This window comes from Podarcis pityusensis (genome assembly GCF_964106645.2).
Source record: "Podarcis pityusensis genome assembly, chromosome: 12".
Lineage (NCBI taxonomy): Eukaryota > Metazoa > Chordata > Lepidosauria > Squamata > Lacertidae > Podarcis > Podarcis pityusensis.
The window spans coordinates 51,970,810-51,992,922 of NC_138037.1; the positions used below are offsets into that span (position 1 = coordinate 51,970,810).

Genomic DNA, 22,113 nt, shown 5'->3' on the forward strand with positions numbered 1-22,113 from the left:
AGAAATAGTACCTTGGGTTAAGAACTTTACTTCAGGATGAGAACAAAAATTGTGCTCCGGCGGCGTGGCGGCAGCAGGAGGCCCCATTAGCTAAAGTGGTGCTTCAGGTTAAGTACAGTTTCAGGTTAGGAACGGACCTCTGGAATGAATTAAGTACTTAACCTGAGGTACCACTGTACATCACACTTGCTCCAAAACTCCTGCATTCAGCTGCCAACAGCACCTAGCATAGCATACATAAAAACCTTGTTTTGGCTCTATGAAATGTATACCTCAGAAATCATCTATTCTAATCCCTCTGACCTTAATGACCTTAATCTTACATTGATGGTGACAGTATCTTGGCTCTACAACATACAATATAATAAATGAGCTTGCTTAGACAAATGTCTGTTCTTTCTCCTTCCACACAAGATCTGTTTATATTTGGAGTGAAGCCCTCCTCGATCTTGCTGTTATCTAAATGATCCCAGATAAAATACCTTTGAAAAACAGGTTTTGCTTTAGACATGGAGCTGGGCGTGAATTATGAAAATGTCACTGCAGGATAGGCAAATGTTTGTCTTTCACCCTTTTGCTTGCTTCGTTTAGGAGCAGCAAGACAAAAAGGCTTCAAGTATTTTAAAGGCTGCAAGAGATATCACTTTGACTTGGGAAACTTACTGGCTGGATTTCTGTCTGTATAAAAGTCTTTGGAAATGTCACCCGGGCATCAAACTCCAATAGGTAAAGGTCTTTATTTTGGATTCTGTGTTTTATTCCCCACCCCACACACTATGACTGTAATTGTGTGAGTGAAGAACACTTGTAAAAACGCTTGGGTCTTGATGTGATCTTTCACTTCTTGTCCAGCTTCAGAATTACCAACATCTGAAACTTAAATTAAAATTTGATGGACAGTAAAACTGGGGGAAACAAGTGAAAGTTTAAATGTATGGGTATGACTGTTATCTTGGGTGCTGTATGATCTCTTCAAACAGTGAAAATTAGGACATCTATTACGTTGATCCTGTATCAGACAACCTTGGCTGAAGCACTGCGGAACCTTTTATTGGGGATTATCCTATACAATTCTGTTCATTCAGGAGAAACTCCCATTGAAAACAGTAGGATTTACTTGGTTCAGGTCAAGCTGCAGGAGTCATTCGGATGCTCTTGTAATATCCTCTTTACTGGTTGTGTAATTGTGGTTCAAGAATGAAATTCCCACAATAGCAGGTGGTAACCTCTCTCAGAAGAAGTGTGTGGATCATCGTTTGAGGTAGCTGGGAATGTTATTCCTTGTTCTCCAGACACCTGTGGGTGTACTGCTTTCTCTGCTTCTGGCATACAGTGGTACCTCGGGTTACAGACACTTCAGGTTACAGATGCTTCAGGTTACAGACTTCGCTAACCCAGAAATAGTACCTTGGGTTAAGAAATTTGCTTCAGGATGAGAACAGAAATCGTGCGGTGGCAGCGGGAGGCCCCATTAGCTAAAGTGGTACCTCAGGTTAAGAACAGTGTCAGGTTAAGAACGGACCTCCGGAACGAATTAAGTTCTTAACCCGAGGTACCACTGTACTCTAATTGTGATGATTCGGGATTATCTTTTAATAATGATCAGGTATAAAAAGGTAAAGGGACCCCTGACCATTAGGTCCACTTGCAGACGACTCTGGGGTTGCGGTGCTCATCTCGCTTTATTGGCCGAGGGAGCCAGCGTACAGCTTCCGGGTCATGTGACCAGCATGACAAAGCTGCTTCTGACGAACCAGAGCAGCGCATGGAAACGCCGTTTACCTTCCTGCCGGAGCGGTACCTATTTATCTACTTGCACTTTGACGTGCTTTCGAACTGCTAGGTTGGCAGGAGCAGGGACTGAGCAACGGGAGCTCACCCCGTTGCGGGGATTTGAACCGCCAGCCTTCTGATCGGCAAGTCCTAGGCTCTGTGGTTTAACCCACAGTGCCACCCGTGTCCCATATCATGGCAGAGGGTTTTCCCATGTAACATTTTAGTCTTTAATGACCCTCTGGTTTGTTTGGTACACGTGTTTTCTGTATATGCAGGACAGGTTCATATGTTCATATGTTGCTGAACTACAACTTCCATCAGTCCCATCGACCATGGCTGATGATGGTCAGGGATGATGGGAGTTGTAGTGCAACTACACTTGGAGAGCCACATATTCCCCATGCCTGATGTGCTTTCCTGTGTTAGATATTATACTGGGCATGCAATGAGGAGGCACTCTGCCTGCTCCTCTCTTTCACCCCCCAAATGACTGACCACTGGCTGTTGTGGACTTGGGAAGTGCTGCACACTGCTCTTTGACAGGTTAAAGTCACATGACATCATTATAGTGAATGATTGGCAGGTGGAGGTCCCACCCACCTGTCAAAGTTGGGTGATTGAAGATAAAGATGGCCCACTAGGTCAGATTTTACATTTTTATTGCTGTAAACAGCTTTGATATATGTTTTATGAAACACGTTGTTGTTGTTTAGTCGTTTAGTCGTGTCCGACTCTTCGTGACCCCATGGACCAGAGCACGCCAGGCACTCCTGTCTTCCACTGCCTCCCGCAGTTTGGTCAAACTCATGCTGGTAACACTGTCCAGCCATCTCGTCCTCTGTCGTCCCCTTCTCCTTGTGCCCTCAATCTTTCCCAACACCAGGGCCTTTTCCAGGGAGTCTTCTCTTCTCATGAGGTGGCCAAAGTATTGGAGCCTCAGCTTCAGGATCTGTCCTTCCAGTGAGCACTCTGGGCTGATTTCCTTCAGAATGGAGAGCTTTGATCTTCTTGCAGTCCCTGGGACTCTCAAGAGTCTCCTCCAGCACCATAATTCAAAAGCATCAATTATTCGGCGATCAGCCTTCTTTATCGTCCAGCTCTCACTTCCATACATCACTACTGGGAAAACCATAGCTTTAACTATACGGACCTTACACAGTGGAAAACAAATACTTTTTTGAATGAACGAATGAATCAAAAGTTTCCCTGCCCCTGCTCTGTCACTCTGCTCATCCCGGATTTGTTTTACCACTTTTTCAGAACCATAGTATCAAAGAAACAGCTTGTGTTCCCTTGATCGCTTTATTGTCTTTTACCTTTTTTAAATTTAAATTTTTATTTGCATTTTTAATACAGAAACAAAGAACACACATCCCACACCCCCTTCTCTCCACCCACCAATTATACAACTTTCATACCAGTCACGATATACAGCTGACTCCCCTTCCACCCTTTTCCTGGTTTCTTTATTTTTCTACTAAATCACGTATTTCAAATTTTTAGTCTTCAAATTTCTTCCTCTATTAGCTCCTGTTCTGCTGGATTTACTCAACACCTGTGAGATTAATTACTTATTTATACTGGTTCTTAAAATAGCCAATAAACATTTTCCAATCCTCCTTATATTCTTTATCACCCTTTTCTCTTATCCTATTCATTATACCTGCCAATTCAGCATTCCCAAGCATTTTAATATGGTCACTCTTCCTTGGTGGGTACCATATTTGTTTCTCACCTTTGTGCCAATAAGATTCTAGCCACAGTGGTGGCATATAATAATAATTTCTTTTGTTTTTAGGGACTTCTGTTGTTACCATTCCCAAGAGGAATGTCTCAGACTTTTTTGGGAGGTTTTTTGTTGTTTTTTTAAAAATCCTTTTTAATTCATTGTAAATTGCTTCCCAGAATTCCCTGATTACCTTACTGGACCACCACATGTAGAAAAAAATCCCTCTTTTCCAACATTTGCCTTTTTCTTTTTTAAACATTTTCGCTAGTTTGGCAGGTGTTAAGTACCATCTGTGGGTCATTTTCATCATATTTTCTTTTAATGCATAACACGCCATAAAATTCATATTTACTGTCCATAAATTCTCCCATAGCTCATAATTAATATTATGACCCACATCCTGTGCCTACTTAATCATACTTGATTTCACAATTCCTCTTTTGTTTCCCGCTCTAGCAGCAGTTTGTACATTTTTGATAATACTTTTACTTTTGTATCTAATAAATACCTTGTAATTTGGCATTTTTGTTCTGCAAATCCATTTTTTTTATCTATCTTAGTTCGTTAATCTGATGTATCTGTAACCAATCCATTAATATATATTTTTAATTCCTCAGGATTTTTCAACTTTAGTTCCTCTCCTGTAAGATCTAGGATTTCTTTATATGTTAACCATTGTTTATCCATATTTGTTCTTTTCCTGGCAGTGGCTTCAGTCAGGGATATCCACATTGGTGTTTTCTTTTCTAATAGATTTTTGTACTTTTCCCCTACTATGTGTATATATATTTCTGATCACATGGTTTGTAAAGGTTTTATAAATTTTTGCCTTCCCATACCATAGGCAGGCATGCCACCCAAATTGTATATCATATCCTTCCAAATTTAACACTCTGATATTTTCCAACAATATCCAATATTCTATCCACCATAAACATGATACCTCAAAGTAGATTTGGAAGTCTGGTAGAGTGAGGCCTCTTCTTTTTTAATATATCAATCATGACTTTGTGTTTTATTCTGGGCTTCCAGAATAAATGCCAGATAAACCTTGATATATTTTTCTGCCACGTTTTGTAGCATCGAGTGTTGTTAATTATTGGGTTATTTTGAAATAAGAATAACATTTTTGAAAGGACATTCATTTTAATAGCCGAAATCCTGCCCAGTAACAATAATTTCATTCTTTTCCATATTTCTCTTTATCTCTTTTCAAACCTTTACGTAATTAACTTGGCAAATATTATAGCTGTTTGTTGTTAACCAGATCCCCAGATATTTAATTTTTTTCCTCTACTTTCCACCCACACATGGTTTCTAGATCCTTGTTGTCCATATTTTTAACCATCATTTTTCCTTTATTTAATTTGAAATCAGCCAGTTTTCCAAATCTTTTCTATCACTTCCAGTATGCTCTCTCTTGCTTGTTCTAAAGTTAATATTGTCATCCGTGAATGCTTTTAATTTATAGTTTTGCTGTCCCACTTTTATTCCTTGTATTCTATTGTTTTTCCTGATATTTTCCGCTAGTAGTTCTAATATTAATATAAATAACAGCGGAGACAATGGACAGCCCTACCTCATTCCTTTGTGCGGCATACATTTTTCTGAAATATTATTTACTATAATATTGGCTGTTTAATCTTTATAAATTGATTTTATGCCCAAATCTCAACTTTTCCAGTAACTTTGACATAGATAGCCATGAGACGTTATCAAAGGCCTTTTCGGCATCCACAAATATTATCGCCACCTGCTTTCCATTATGAACACAAAACATTTATGACTTTCCTAACATTTTCTTTCATTTGTCTCCCAGGAAGAAAACCCACCTGGTCTTCATGTATCAAATTTCTTAGAGTCATTTTCAATCTATTTGCCAATATCAACGTAAAAAGCTTGTAATCGTTATTTAATAATAATATTGGTCTATAATCTTTAGGTTCCATTAGGTCTTTATCATATTATGGTATCACAGTAATATATGCTTCTTTCTAGGACTCTGGCATCCTTCCTGTCTCCAATACCTTTGATTTGTTTTACCATGTTTTCAGCACCATAGCAACAAAGAAACAGCTTGTGTTCCCTTGATCACTTTATTGTCATTTTATTTTAACCCCTTTGGCTCTGCTGTGCAAGTTGAAGTCAGAGTAGTGAAATCGCAGCTAAGAAGCTAAAATCGTATATGACTGACACCCTTCCTTGGAAATTAAACCCATGTCCAGACTTTAACATTTCAAAAGTTTACTTGCAGAAACTTATAGATGAATCAAAACATAATATTTACAGTCACATGCTCATCCAAGCATGGGCTTACAGTCTCTTCTTCTGACTTCCAAACAACTGTATTTTCCTCCCTTTCCAGTGTTCACCACTTTCAGCCTTCGTATCTCAATTTCAGCTCCTATGAGAGATTTCAACTTTTACCTTCTTCTCCTGCAGCTTTGCTCTATTTCTTTCAAGACAGGAAGAGGCACTCCAGCACTCTATTCAACTTAGCAGTGTTCACAGTGGATTCTAAAGCACAGTCATCTTGCTTCACATAAAATGGAGTCTCTACTTCACTAGATACCTCCTATGTGACCAGTGTTAGCCAATCACCTGAGAACTACTGGAGAACTCTCTAGAACTGAATTACCAACCAAACATATTTCAACACATAGTAATGGATACAAGCATTTACAATTTCAGTGAATTAAATTACTATACTTAACTGTCCACACCTAATCTCACCTTGTCCCACAAGAAGATTTTCACACCCAGCCCCCATTTTATTTATTTGAAAGGTTTATGGCCTACTCTTTATTGCAGAAGCAACCCCAGGGGGTGGGTACATAAAAATGTAAAGGCCCGTTTCAAAGGAATGCATTAATTTCCCAATTCACTGCTGCATGTCATCTTCTTCAGTCCCCTGCATTTTCCTTTCCTCTTCTTTAAAATTGCAGGACTGGAAACTGTAAGGTTGTTTCCAAATTCTATCGTGCACCATGATCTCCTGTGAAATCCACCCTTACACGAATGATTGTGCAAGTTTGAGACTACAAAACCCACAATGCATTGTGATCCTGAGAGAAAATGCAGGCTTGGAATATAAACCCCACACGGTGCTGTCCAAATTTCGATTGGAATCGTGTCTTTTCTGTGGAAATCCATTGGGGTGAGGCCAAAAAAGATTGGCAAAACAATTCCTATGAAGATTTTGCATGTGCCTACACTCAAGGCCCTCAGCTGAAATTTGGCTTCAGAAAGGATGGAGAAGGGGCCGGATGACCCCCTTCGTGAACTCTCTAGCCAATTTCTGCTTTGTAGAGAGAGGAGTTGCAAATAGATAGATGACAGACAAACACACACCTGTAGAGACTGTACTTGTTTTGTTCTAATCAAAATTAGGAGTGCCATTTATAGGATACAAGGACTCGAAATTGTGAGACTGGTAAGTCCTTCTCAAGCTCCACTATTCATACTGGTAGTTGCCAGCTCTCAAAATGGAAGTTCCACAGCCTGTCTGCATTCAGAATACCAAGTTGTGTGTCCTCTACTGCTCGCTGTTGCTTTGCAATGCAAATTGGAGGGTTTTGTATCACTCAGCGCTATATCCATGGCAACCGAAAGAGAAAAAAGAAGGGATTTTTTTGGGGGGGAGATAAGTTTGCATTACTTCCTTAGTGGAGTTTAATCCTTTCCCTTTGTGCATGGGCCAACAGGTCAAACTGTTTTAAAGGGACAACAGTGTCTTGCTTTGGAATCGAAGCAGAGAGGAGTTCCTGTTTTAGAATCGGCTTCAATTCTCTCTCCTGTTCCCTCCTCCCGCCCCACTGCCCACATCACTAAAACTTAGATGACTTGTTATTCTCCTCTTCCTTTTGCTGAGAGGGCAAGCGAAGAATCATCCATCGTAGCTGTCGTCTCAGAACGCCAGCATTTGGCAAAAAGCCCCTTTTGGCCTTTCATGGAAGGCTTTTTAATTCAATGGGGTTTGGGAAGGCAGGCCAGGAACGCAAGTTCCTGTACCTTGGCTTTTCAATCCAGGGATCTGTGGAAAAACACAAATATAGAGGCACCAGACTAGCAAGGACCGTCCTATTGTATCCCTGCACAAGCGGCAGAAACCAGCACAAATTGGACTTCACCATCATCTAAGGACCCTTGTCTATCCTGGTAAACTTTGAGATTCCCTTCTTCATATAATTAATGTCTGGATTAAGTTCAGGGAATGTTTTGCTCGTTCTTTGATATCTTGAAGTTGTGCTTGTCGCAGAGGTTTTTGGCAAAGGCAGTGACATTTAAAGTTTGAGTTCTGACAGACCGTCGTTTCCTTACAATTTGCAGAGGAACTTGCTTCCAAGTTAAGTTAAATGCACAGGACTAGAAACTTAAATACTTACTTGGGAAGAAACATTAGTGGAAATCCTGGGGCAGGGGTGGGGATAATTATTATAGTACATGCTAAGACATTTTTTCCTTTGGATTCTGAAGTTTAAGAGGGCAAAGCTGAATATCCTGAGCTCACTTCCTTTTTTATACTGAATCCTAACAAGTTTTGGTGCTGCTGCAATGTTTGTTTTTCTCTGGCACACTCTTGACTTCAAGCTGCACCTGATTTTCTGGATCTATAAATATGTGTAGAACTCAAGAGAAAATATATCCTGAGCTTCTGCATGTATAAGAATTAGTAGCTTTCAGACTTGGGCTGGCATTCTCACATGGAAAAAAAGATGTATGATGTCAAGAGTTAGCATTAGAGGTTAATGCAATTGAAAGTTACTGCTTGGCCCTGATCCTTTAAAAATGCAGATAGAAGTCAATCTTCTTATGGTCGCCAGCTGACCATAGAAACCCAGGAAGGGAGGTACGTATGTAAGTACACCTTTTAAAGTTGCTTCCTTGAACTCAAGAATGTGCTAAGTATCGCCAATCGTATCTACGTCCTAAATTTGATGGATTTAAATGCTGTCTCTCTGCCAATGTCAACCCTGTTCCCCTCTTGGTGCAGAACATACAAATGACTGATTTTTTTTAGCATGCTTTTGCCTCTGACTTTGCTCATCTGAGGAATCTCTGCCACTTTATGAAGACAGTCCCATGCTTATAGCCCTTTATAGATTGCCAGTAAAGATACTTAAGATTTACAGTCATACCTCGGGTTACAGCCTCTTCAGGTTGTGTTTTTTCGGGTTACAGACAGCCAAAACCCGGAAGTACCGGAACAGGTTACTTCCGGGGTTCGGCGGTCACACACGCGCAGAAGCGCTAAATCACGCTTTGTGCAGGCGCAGAAGCGCCAAAACGCAACCTGCACGTGCGCAGACGCGGGTTGCGAACGCTGCAGGTTGATGTTGATGTGTTTGTTAACGTGACTTGCGGTTGTCTTTGTTTGCTTATCTGAAGCCTTGTTTAAATCAGAAGCCTGAAGTTGTTTGCCTTGGTGCACCATTTAGACCAGTGATGGCCAAACTTGGCCCTCCAGCTGTTTTGGGACTACAACTCCCATCATCCCTAGCTAACAGGACCAGTGGTCAGGGATGATGGGAATTGTAGTCCCAAAACAGCTGGAGGGCCACGTTTGGCCATCACTGACTTAGAACCTGCCATGCTATAGACGTGAAAGATACATGGGAATGACAGGGCTATGTCTAGCTGATGAGGACCTGCATAGCTTTGAAGGGCCCTTGACTTCATCACCAGGGAGATTTCAATGTGATGGCTGCAACTGAGTTAACAGGGTGCATCTTCTCTTAGAGCATGCTCTGATCTGTCACTCCTGGTGCATTATGTGTGGGGAGAAGTGTGTGCCTAATGGCACATGCCCTGCTACCATGTTCGGTGGAGCAACTTCAGAGGGTCTCAGTATACACATAGGCCCTTGCATACAATTGGAGCAATTGCACAAGGGCCCTGTTCACACGGAATGCCTTTGCAAGCACAAGTGTGTGTGCGCACATTTACCTGTTTGAAGGTGTACTACTCAGTGCACACGTGTCAGATCAGAGCTGGTGGGCTGCTGTTGTGGCCCTCCTTAAAGGTAAAGGGACCCCTAACCGTTAGGTCCAGTCGCAGACGACTCTGGGGTTGCGGCGCTCATCTCGCTTTATTGGCTGAGGGAGCCGGCGTACAGCTTCCGGGTCATGTGGCCAGCATGACTAAGCCGCTTCTGGTGAACCAGAGCAGCTCACGGAAATGCTGTTTACCTTCCCGCCTGAGCGGTACCTATTTATCTACTTGCACTTTGACGGGCTTTAGAACTGCTAGGTTGGTAGGAGCAGGGACCGAGCAACGGGAGCTCACCCCATCACGGGGATTTGAACCGCTGACCTTCTGATCAGCAAGCCCTAGGCTCTGGGGTTTAGACCACAGCGCCACCCGTGTCCGTGGCCCTCCTTACCTCCATGCAAATAGACGACATGTGGAAGGCAATCTCTGAGATGAGCATTTGTTGCCTGCACTTGTGGCCAGTTAAGTGGTTGGAATCCCCTGTCCTACTTTTCTTGCTCTGCTCCTTACATCTTTCTTATTTATTTATTTATTTATTTATTTATTTATTTATTTATACATACAAAGTAATAATCATAAATAAAAATAAAAATGGGCACCCCACCCCCAAGACCATTCCATTGTAACTATCCAACCTCCCCAAATTTCAACACCTCTTGCAATGGTTTGACCCCTTTCCATTTTAACAGTACAAATTCTACAAATACCTTCCATATCTCCTTCAAATCGTTTCTCCTGCATGTCTTACCTTAATAGCACATGTTAATTTATCATTAATGGCTATATCCCACAACCCTTTATACCATTCTTCCATTTTATATTCTGCTTGCCCCTTCCACTTCCTAGCTATAATAATTTGTGCAGCTGTCAATAAATTTGTGAGGAAGTCCTTCATAGCCTGCGAACCTTCCACCCTATCGTAAATTGGCTTTCGGTTAGCTTTAACCCAGTGATTTCTGTTATCTGCTTAAACACCCCCCCCCCCCAAATGTACACCTCCACCACATATGAACATAAGTCCCGGTTTCCTGGCATCCCCTCCAACATAACACCGAATATTCCTTGTTTATTTGATTTAATCTTACTGGTGTACAGCTTTTTATCATTGCAATTATATTTAACGCAGCACAAGATTCGGGTTCAGAGGCTGTCAAGGAAAGAGCTCGTTCCGTTCCTTTAGCAATTTTGACAAACCTTTTTATCCACTTAGCTAATATTTCATAATTCATCCAGTAGTGTTTCATATGCAGTTCGCTGTATCGTGGAGTTTATTTCATATAAATTATACACAGGTTTTACTAATGCACATTTGGTTCAGTCTTTGTTCCACCAATCTCTGTAGCCTTGAGTTCAAACAACAAATAGTCTAGTGGCACCTTAAATATTACCAGATTTATTGTTGCTTAAGCATTCATAGACTAGAACCCACTTCATCTGATGCAGGCCGGGCACAATAAATCTGTTGCTGTAACAAACTAAGCTGTTACCCTGCTGGAAGTCATCTCAATCCAGAGGCAGTAATTTCTGAATTGCAGTCATATTGATATGAGTCTCTGGCTGGCTATAACTGAGATCTCACTGTGCTATCAGATATAAATGTTAATATTTGGCTTTTTAAAAACAGATTAAATGATGACACTTGCTCGATAGTTTTCTGACTGGTAGGCTTGTTAGTCTCTTGCAGCAAAACCGACAAAGAGTTTTGTGGCTCCTTAAATATTAACCGGATTTGTTAAGGCATAAGGCATGGTGCTCTGCTTGCGTTGTGACCTAAAACACCCATCTTCCCTTGTCATATCCAGCAGTTATACAGCATAATATTTTTTATATATTGTCTTGAATAAGCCACAAGCTCCAGCATTTGCGTGTTCAGACCCAGAGACCTCACCCCTAAATAAATTCACACATGAATCAAATTTTTGGTTTTAGTTTTTGGCAGAATTTAGGCCACAACTTTATTGATTACAGAAAGTGACTGGTTGCATAGGCTCTGGTTCAACTAGCTCCCTGCCATGCAGGTAGCGCTGACCCAGGTCACCAGCATAGGTCAGCCAAGGGTGAACAGCCGGATAAGCGGAAAGCCGGGAACAGGCTATGTCCACCACCCAGATGTCTCCCTGGACTCAGGCACAGGCACAACCCCCTCTCAGGGGTTGACCAAACCATCGAGTCCCTGGATTCCTTTAACGGAATACCCTTCACACAGGAATGGCGAGAGCGTTTTCCCATCCCTATCACCTGAACCAGAGCCTATCCGCAACCTTAAAAGTTGTGATGATTTCCTACGTGGCAGGCGAAACCCAAATGGCAACAGCCAATCAGCCAAGTGGGGAAAATTCCTGCCGTGCCCCTGTCCCAATGACAGATGACAGACGAGAGCATAGCAAGGTCAAGCGCAAAGCCCTAAAAGTAGGGAGAGGTGGGCGGGTGTTCCGAATGCACACGCCGAAAGAGGAAGCTCTGGGTCATGTGCATGGGCATAAATAGGTTCCTCGAACCATGCGCTGCTCTGGTTTTGGTGTTCCATTGCGCCAGAAGTGGCTTAGTCATGCTGGCCACATGACCCGGAAAAACTGTCTGTGGACAAACGCCAGCTCCCTCGGCCTGTAAAGCGAGATGAGTGCTGCAACCCCAGAGTCGTCTGTGACTGGACTTAACTGTTAGGGGTCCTTTACCTTTTAAAAAAATGTACCTACAGTAATATATGCAGGTATCTTCTCTATTCTTTTTAGTACAGGGGACAAGGAACTTGGTGGGCACACCAGAGCAGTCATCTTCAAGCTTTTAAGACACAGAACTCAAGCATGGTTTCTTTTGATTTCCTTTATCTCTCTCTTCCCAACTCTATGCACCCACTCAATGCATTATTCAGAGGAACTGCTTTTGTAAAGCACCGGTGTGCAATACCGCATATACCCACAACCCTGGGCAATGTTGATCTTGTGTAGCTGTTTGTATGTCCTTTCTTAAGGGTCAAGTGTGAGGGTTGAGTCATTTGTCTTTTAGATTGTTCCATTATCAGCTTCCAGGATATTGCGCTCGTATTAAGATGAGCCAATAATCTCCCAAGGTAATTTTGCTCTATCCATAGAGCCTTTATCAAATGAAGAGCCCAGCAAACTACTCCACACTCCTGGACTGAAATTGGGGCCTCTGGCAGTGCTTTCACAATTTTACCCTCTTGGAGCAATAAGTTGCTGGTTAAGTTAAATCTCCCCCCCCCCCTCCAATTCCCAGATTTGCTTTTCTAGCTCCAGCTGCTCATATTTATATATTTTATGATTTTGGCTCATATATGATGATACGGCCTTTATAGCTTTATGTCCCTATATCTTACGCCTGCATATGCTGGGGTTTTCTTTTATATTGTTTTCCATGAGCACCGTCTATTATTTCCGCAAAGCCCTTTTCTTTTCAGCAGCATAATGTTCTCTGATGTCCGACATCTGATTGTTATTGGGGATTTTGCTCTCGTAAATTAAGGTTAATGGTCTACTATGAGAACTAGTGTATAATAGTATCTTGGCAATAGGGATTTTGCTATTAACACTGGATCAAATCTAGTATACACAAGTGTTGTCTCAGAAAAGAGAGCCAATTTCTTTTTATCCAGATGCATAAGCCTCCAAAAATAGACCAACCTGTGCCACAACATGCTTAAGATTCTTATACGGTTAGTATTATATCCAGGGCACAGTCTCTGTAACATTTACATTTCTTAGCACATGTCTTAATGTTTTTAGTTGTTCTAAAATCTTCTTTGCTACTACTTCTGATATGCTAAGATAACTCTTGTTGACACTACGTCAACTTTTCTATGCTGATACAGTGGTACCTCAGGTTACATATGCTTCAGGTTACATACACTTCAGGTTACAGACTCCGCTAACCCAGAAATAGTACCTCGGGTTAAGAACTTTGCTTCAGGATAAGAACAGAAATTGTGTGGTGGCAGCGCGGCAGCAGCAAGAGGCCCCATTAGCTAAAGTGGTGCTTCAGGTTAAGACCAGTTTCAGGTTAATAACAGACCTCCAGAACGAATTAAGTACTTAACCCAAGGTACCACTGTAATTCTATTGATGTAGTTCTGCTGTCACAGGATTGATTCACATAATCCTTTCTATGTACAGAAAAAGAACTTGGCAGGCAACGTGTAGATCAAATTTGCTTGTAAGGCAAGTGATTACCCAGGACTCTATAAACATTTCAGTCGATGTCAACATTTTGTTGCGTCATTGCCACAGAGGTTTCCAGTTACACCAGGGGTTGTCAACCTGGTCCCTACCGCCCACTAGTGGGTGTTTCTGGGTTCTAGGTGGGCGGTAGGGGGTTCTACAGCACAAGCTGAATCCTCCTTCCATCGAGCACTGGTGGGCAGTAAGGAAATTTGACCATCAGGAAAGATGCATTAGTGGGCGGTAGGTATAAAAAGGTTGACTACCCCTGAGTTACACTAAGACAGTACACTACAGTTAAAAAACAGGCAGTCAGAAAACATTGTAAGGACCCTGTGAATTCTATTTTAGATAGCTGGTTATTCAGGTTGATGACATTGTCCCATTTAGTTTTCTGATTCTCCACTTTTCTAGAACTCTCCTTGTACTAGCTGCTTTATTCACACTGTTAATTTTTTCTTAAGACGTTTGCATCTCTTGTGCATCCCCATTCCATACCCTCCAACATTTCTCCAATGGAAATAGGGATGCCCTATTCATTTATTATTATTGTTATTGTTATTGTTATTGTTATTGTTATTGTTATTATCCGACCATCTGATGGGGCAACCAGTTGCCCCAGTCACTCTGGGTGGCTTCCAACATGTATAAAAACATAATTAAACATTAAAAAACTTCCCTATACAAGGCTGCCTTCCCTTCAGATGTCTTCTAAGGGTTGTATACTTATCTCCTTGGCTTGGATGGCATAACTCCATACCTTCCAACATCTCTCTGATGAAAATATTGATGTCCTAAGGAAAAACGGGATGTTCCAGGATCAAATCAGAAACTGGGATGACTTCTGTAAATCCGGGACTATCCCTGGAAAATAAGGACACTGGTAGGGTCTGTCATTCTTCCTTCCCACTTTGCAGTTGTTTTGAGGCTGAGGGCTTCTTCTGTAGGCAATTGTCATTTCCAATGTATCCTGAGGCTGATTCAGATACAAAATTAAACCTTTGCTTAGGTTACATTAATGAGCCTTCAAGGAGCCTCTATTCTTTCCTAGTTTTCAAAACCCCATAGTTTGCCGCCTCGTTCAAATCAATAAATTGTGGTTTGTGCTTGCCTTGTAAACCCACTTTAGAAACCAGAATTTTATGTTGGTGAGTCTCAAACTGAGAAAGGAGGGAGTTGGAGGGAGTGTGTGAGCCAAAGGCGGCATGAATCTTCATTCATAAAATATCAGATCAGCCTAGTGAATTGGTGTGGTTGTCCCATGGATACTACGAGCACTTTTTCCTCAACACTCAGCCAAGTGGTGTAAGAGCTTTTTATCTCAGCCAGCTTTGGGCGGCTGACATTAAGCTGATGGGATGGGGTTTCAATATTTCTCCTGATTAGCCTCAAGGCTGCCGTTTAGTGAGAGTGGGGCAGTTGACTTCCCCGTGTTTCTGACCACAGGAGATTATTCTTCAGGAGTGTTTTACACATCTGGCAAAGCTCACTGGTTCTATGCTCCAAGTTAATTAACAATGAAACAATTGTTTAAACAATTAAATGGACCCAACTGCTAGGGTATGTACACCAGAGGGCACAAATGCCTGTGCTTCAAAAAAGAAGGAAGGAAGGAAGGAATAGAAAATGAAAAAAGAGAGAAGGGGGGCTCCTGTTTGTTTTGTGTTGATAACATTTTTATAGATTATATGAGCAAGCTCTGCTCTTTTACCTACAGCTCTTCCTCCCCACAACTTCTTCAGCTTCATCCAGGGTTGTCAATCATTCATTCACTATATTAAACTGATCTTCGTTCTGTCTTTTTTTAAAAAGCCGTTTCATTTTTACACTGAGATGTTCTCGGAATCCCACCACCATGGAACCAATATTGACACTGAAAAGAAGAGAGGACTGCTTTCATCAACCCAAATGTCATGGACGCAACTGGGTGAAGATTTTCCAGCTCCAAAAGCTGTGGTAGACAAGCCTCTTTCTCCACCACAACTTGGTAAGAGGTTCTATGAGGTGTTTTAAGATCTTAGTATCTAAAGGTCCCTTATCTTCCTCACTTGGGAGCCAATTTGGTATGGAATGAAAATCAGAAGCATTGTGGTGGCCATCCTATTCATATTTAGCTGGGAGTAAGTCCCACTGGACTATATGGGGCTTATTCTAAGTAGACATGTATTGACTTGTACTCCGTGTCACGTTGGTGGACTCCATGACATGATTCTTTCCCATACTCGTGCTTTCCTAGTTTCTGGAAGGAGTGAGACTGCAGTGTGAAGGAACCTCCTTAGGGCCTGTAGATGTTCTCATTGTGCAGTGATGTTCTTGTGCATTGTCTACAGATGAAACCTTCAGACTCATATTTCAAACAATACATAACAGTTATGCAGTAGATAGTTGTGTTGCTTCATTGGCAGGGTGGGGGGAATCAAACAGCCACAGTATGGCAATTGAGTTGTTTGGTCACATTCTAGCTAAATAGACATGAGAAGACACAGGTTCACATCCCCAGTAACTGTGAAACTTTGTGGTTGGTTCTGGGCCAGATACAATCTGTTTGCCTAACCAACCTTGCAGATGTTGTGAGAATAAAATGGAGGGGAAGAAAGAACCATAAGAAAATAAGTAATATTCTGCTGTGTCTAATTTTTAGTGGACCACAAAGAAAAAAACCTTTGCAACTGGATGGACTCTGGTTTCTAGTAAGTATGAGCAGTCCTGAATAGCATGATCAATTTTAAAAAACTAATCCTTGCAATTGTATGGATAAAGTGTTTCAATATAAAGAGCCAACTGTACATCTAATAATGAGATGATTGGAGTGGATAAAAATCTCATTCACACACACACACACACACACACACACAGAGAGAGAGAGAGAGAGAAAGAGAGAGAGAGGGGGGTTGTTGTTTTTTTAAAGGAAATACCTTGTCTCTTTTAAACAATAAGCTTCATAACAAATGATCTAGTTATAAACGTATTGGTACTAGACACATGGATACGTTCTATGTAGATGAAGAAACATGGATATTTACCAAACATAGGCATTTCATTTCCATCCACACACTTTAGCTCAAGCGTCTAGATTACGTCTCCCAGTAGCTTCGTTTATGGACACAGGGGACCAAATGGGATTCTGAAACACCCCACAGACCAAAGACCATAGAATGGGACATAAGTCCTTCAGCATTCCTCAACACAGGTTATCCACCCATGTGGCCAAGGCCAGTTCTGTCCCCAAGCCACATCAGATATCAGACAGGAATGCCTCCAAAAAAGCAGTATAATCCCCCAAACACCACCTTTCCCACTACCTTACTCAAGGGTAGAACATAAAATACTGGCCAATAGTAGTCCATAATGAGAGGATCCACATTTGTTTTCTGTTTTCTTAACAAGAGTCTTACGGCAGACTCTCGTTTCCATCACCCAAATTACTTGAAATCCCCCCATTTTGCTGATTGTCAGTGGGATAACAACATGAGGAAGCATCTTGGCTCAACCTCATGAGAGAAAGACTCTCAGAAACAGTTCACCAGGGTAGTAGTCTAGTTGTATGAATGGGTTTCTGCCCCAACACCCTGAATCTGTTCCCAGACAGCTGCCACCTGTCTGCTTTCTAACAACCAGTCCAGGAGTGGTACTACCTTTTCATCTCCTCCCCCTTAGTCTCCACATGACTTTTGTTGTATTCAGCAGGGAGCACCTCTCATTGATTCAAGCTCCTCCTAATGTGAATCTCTGTGCCGTCTGTGTTTCCAGTCCCCATGGACGCCAGCCAGCACTGCGCTGGGGGGGAAACATGTTTTATTCATCCTGGTCAATGAATCAGAAAGAACTTTTCAAAAACTACCCTTACCAGAGTTCATAGGAACAGGAGCATCTTCGAATGCGGAAGCAGGTTAAAAGCACCCTTCAACGTTGACCTTGAATGCTGTTTTAACTCCTACCACCTTAGCAGCTAAAGAAGGGAAGGGCAGGGCATTGGTGGAAATTATGGCTGCCCTGAATCTTTCTGAGCTAAAAGGGTTTATATGCTACTCATAATAAAGTAGGGATTTCTGAAAGGAGGGAGGTAGTTTCCCAAGAGCACACACATTTCCTAAATAACCTGTATTCCTAATAACCAGCAGCCTTTATTTTTTATGAAACTTTTATTAGCATGTTGTCTTAATAGGCAAACGTCCTGGATTAATGGTCATCCAGGAACTAGGATTATATATATAAAAAAATGTTAAACTATCAAGTAGAATAATATAGAGAAACTATATCAGACTGACAAACTTCCTAAGCAGTCGCAAAGAATCTCTTCTGTTAGAAAGGATCCTTGCCACATCTGTTTTGTAAATAAGTGGATCAGAGTTCTGGATATTTAATCCTCCCTCTTGAACGGCAACAGCCAGTTTCCCCATCTTTCTTTTGACAGCTTATCTGAAAGCGAAGATCTTCAAGAAAGCCAAGGCAAAGCAGCAGGTAAGGCAACACTAGGTCTTTATTTGACAATAACGCGGTACAGGAAGGGTGCCTAAAGTAGGTCATTAGAAATCCTTCGTGAAACATTGCACCATTCATTTAATCATGATTCAGGGCAAACATTTGCTTAATCAGACAAACACTGACTCTTTAGAATTACATGTAGAAAGAGCAGAGGCCAAAGCCATGAGGCAAATCTGAGTAAACAAAGACAGCGCATTACATCAATGACTTGCTAACTACTTTTCTGTCCCATTTCTAACTGAGCTCACAATGTTTTCAAACTATTTCTTTCACATTCCATGTTCCTTTTTCTGCTGTTTTTGAGTTTTGGATCCTGCCTTACATTGTACCACTTTTAAACTGCAAATTGATAACCGCAGATACAATTAACTTCACGTCAGTGAAAAAGTGTTCAGTAATCCAAGTTGCTAGTCACGTTGTGTTTTTTCACAGTAACGTTGTCACTGTATTCATATACTGAACTGTTTTATAGAGTTATTACTTCAAATCCAATGTATCACCCGAAGTGCTTAAACAGCCAGATGTAGTTACACTCAGCTTCTGTAATTCTGCCCGAAAATCAACTTATTCAGCTTCAGGGATCCCAGCTGTAAAGCTTCATGGTCTGGAATACATTTACAAGGCTCCACATGTCATCCAAGTGTGCAAGAAGTTTCAGGGCATGTGGTTTGGAATTTGGTTTTGTAGAACCAAAATAACTGTTTCAACTAGGCTAGATCTAATCTGGAGGTTGCAAGGGCCAATGCAGCATGGGATCTTGGTGGACTGATGGCTGGTGCTATTCCCGAAAATATATCAGTCATCTGCACACCTGGTAGAATGTGTTTCAATGGCCAGACTTACTTTTTATAATGCCCAACCCAGGAAGAATGGAAGAAATTTAATGATTATTTAGTTAAGTTTGTCAAGTTAAATTAACTGGAAACAGCTTGCAGATACTTATTGGGCTTAGGATTTTATTTATGTTAAGTGATGAAGTAATATGTTTAATTCTATAAGGTGAAGATTTAAGGATGTTAATGTTTAAGTTAAATTTCATAAAAATTGGGATTTGGAAAACGGTTAAAAGGACATGCAATGAAATTCAACTAAGGGGAAGCGAGGAAGTCACTTAACAAAGTTAATAACTGTAATTTTCAATAAGGCTATGATCTATGTTTGTTTTGTTTGTTTGTCTTGTGTGTTTGTTTGTTTTTTATAATATTGTGAAAACCAATAAAACTCTTTTTTGGGGGGAAATATAATGCCCAACCCTTTATATAATTGGCTGACCCTACCATTAGGTAGAGTGAAGCAGCCACCTTGAGCAACCTGCTTTTAGGTGCCATGAAAGGTCAGCACTTTGTTATTTCAATTATTATGCTTGCATTTTCACTGCCGTAGAGGGGAAGAGGTATCTGTGGGATTTTCTGCCTCTGGCACCAAAATAATTTAGCTAGCCATGGGTACTATTCACTTGACTTGGAGGATTGGACATCTTTTGCTCTTGTGCTTCCGGAAGCAAAATACATTGGGCTGGCCCTATCCCAAAGAATTCTGGGAACTGTAGTTTGTTAAGAGTGCTAAGAATTGTTGCTGTGCGAGGGGGCAACTACAGTTCCCAGAATTCTTTGGGGGAAGCCATGTGCTTTCAATGTGCTTTGAATGTACTTTAAATGTATGGACCTTCCCAAAAATATTGGATGAAAATATTCTTAGAATCATTGTATTGTATAGCTGGAAGTGACCCTGAGAATCATTCTAGACCAGTGATGGCCAAACTTGGCCCTCCAGTTGTTTTTGGACTGCAACTCTCATCATCCCTAGCTAACAGGACCAGTGGTCAGGGATGATGGGCACTGTAGTCCCAAAACAGCTGGAGGGACGAGTTTGGCCATCACTGTCCTAGACCAACCCTCTGCAATGCAGGAATCTCAGCTACATCACACATGACAGATGGCCCTCCAATCTCTGCTTAAAAACCTCCAAGGAGGGAGAGTCCACAACCTCCAGAGGGAGACTGTTCCACTGTCAAACAGCTTTTACTGTCTTCCTGATGTTTAGCTGCAATCTCCTTTCTTGTAACTTGACTCCATTGGTTCGAATCCTACCCTCCAGTGTAGGAGAAAACAAGCTTGCTCCATCTTCCATGTGACGGCCCTTAAGATAGTTGAAGCTGGCCTTCATATCTCCTCTCAGTTCCTCCTTTTCCAGGTTGAACATACCCAACTCCCTCAACAGTTCTTCATCAGGCTTGGTTGCCATCCCCTGCCTATGTTCCCGCTTGTCAATATCCATCTTAAATTGTGGTGCCCAGAACTGGACACAATACTCCAGGTGGGGTCTGACCAATGCAGAACAGAGTGGTACTATTACTTCCATTGACTTGGAAGAAGAAGAAGAAGAGTTTGGATTTGATATCCCACTTTATCACTACCCAAAGGAGTCTCAAAGCAGCTAACATTCTCCTTTCCCTTCCTCCCCCACAAGAAACACTCTGTGAGGTGAGTGAGGCTGAGAGACTTCAGAGAAGCGTGACTAGCCCAAGGTCACCCAGCAGCTGCATGTGGAGGAGCGGGGAAGCAAACCCGGTTCACCAGATTACGAGTCTACCGCTCTTAACCACTACACCACACTGGCTCTCTTGGACACTATACATTGGTTGATGCAGCCTAGAATAGCATTAGCTATTCTTCATATTACAATACTGTTGTTACCCATTTTATTTGTGGCAATACATACTACCAACACACAAATATATTTACAGCCGAAAAATACATTTTCCATATATCAGTTTCTTTGTTTCTATGGGTGAATAACTTTTGCCATCCCTTTATCTCCTTTGCAAAAAAATATACCTGGTCATGCAGTGGAGTTCAAATCTTGATTTTAAAAATTCTGCCTGTTGGACTTAAGGAAAAATTAAATATCAATGAATTCTATTTCTTTGCAGCTCTTTCACCTCCCTCAGGAATGGCCCAAATGACCGTGCAAAATTACATGCGGTAGGTTCATGTATGGTGTTTGGGTGTGTGTTGGGAGCTACTCACTTCTACATTTCAAAATTCAGTGAAGGCAGTGCAATTAATTGTGTAGGGAAGCTTTCGACGTCTGAACTGTAGGGTGGCAGGAAGAATATTTGTTAGCTTAATGATGACATCTACATTTTCCTAGTATTAAGCTAAATGTGATATGTATAATTAGCCAGAATTGTATGTGGGTGTAAATTCGAAATATTCACACTAAAATATGGAGCAATCTTTCATGCTAACACAAGCAAGTAACAAGGAGAGGAAGAGGCTTCTGCACTCTGATGTGTAGATCTGTCCAACGGGATGTGAGTAAAAACAGGGTTAAGGCGCACAGTCAGATGTTCCTACATGTAAGCAACCCATTGTTCAACGGTCACATGAGGGAACAGTCGGATGAACCTGGCTGTACACATAGACAGCTGGCAGCCCTTTCTCTAATTGTAGTAGAAAAAAGACAGTCACGGAAACCGAAAACTACACCAAACAAATGAAATACCGTGAAAATCCCTGAAACGAGAAGTAATCGGCTAGAAATATTATCTTATAGAATTAAACTAAATAACAAAAATCACAAAGTTTAAGGAAAAAATCCAAACAACTTAGAATTGAACTAAGCCTTAACAGGATGCCGGCTACAAACCTCGTTTCACTGAACCATTCAGTTTCCTCAGAAGGAAATAGAGAAATCATAAACCTTAAATGATTTTAAACAAACTCGAGAACAGGACTGAAACGCTCCCCTGAGTTTACAAAAAAAGTTTGAAAACTTCAATAGCGAGTTTAAGACACAGCCCTATCTAAAGCAAGCCAAGCAGTTGTGATAAGGAGTTGAGGACTCGGCTGTGAAAACTCTAGTATTGCCCTTACAAAAAGGTTTTAAAAAACCTACATAGTACAAATTCAAAAAACGGAATACTAAGATAAGCTGTTTTAGATTTTAAACAAA

The 22,113-nt window shown here is 41.3% G+C and overlaps 1 protein-coding gene across 3 annotated transcripts in view; it reads left to right on the forward strand.

Annotated features, from left to right (window-relative positions):
• Positions 1-634: 634 nt before the first annotated feature.
• ITPRID1 (ITPR interacting domain containing 1) overlaps positions 635-22,113 on the forward strand; it is a 63,767-nt gene continuing 42,288 nt past the window's right edge. The window contains exons 1-5 of one of the 3 annotated variants that reach the window (XM_080975753.1): positions 635-726; positions 15,484-15,658; positions 16,313-16,361; positions 18,086-18,132; positions 21,089-21,140. In XM_080975753.1, the coding sequence (XP_080831879.1) occupies positions 15,505-15,658; positions 16,313-16,361; positions 18,086-18,132; positions 21,089-21,140 (302 nt within the window). In that variant the 5' untranslated portion in view covers positions 635-726; positions 15,484-15,504. Of the gene's footprint in view, positions 727-7,285; positions 7,664-15,483; positions 15,659-16,312; positions 16,362-18,085; positions 18,133-21,088; positions 21,141-22,113 lie in introns of those variants that run through there. The other 2 variants (XM_080975754.1, XM_080975752.1) reach the window with 2 other exon arrangements.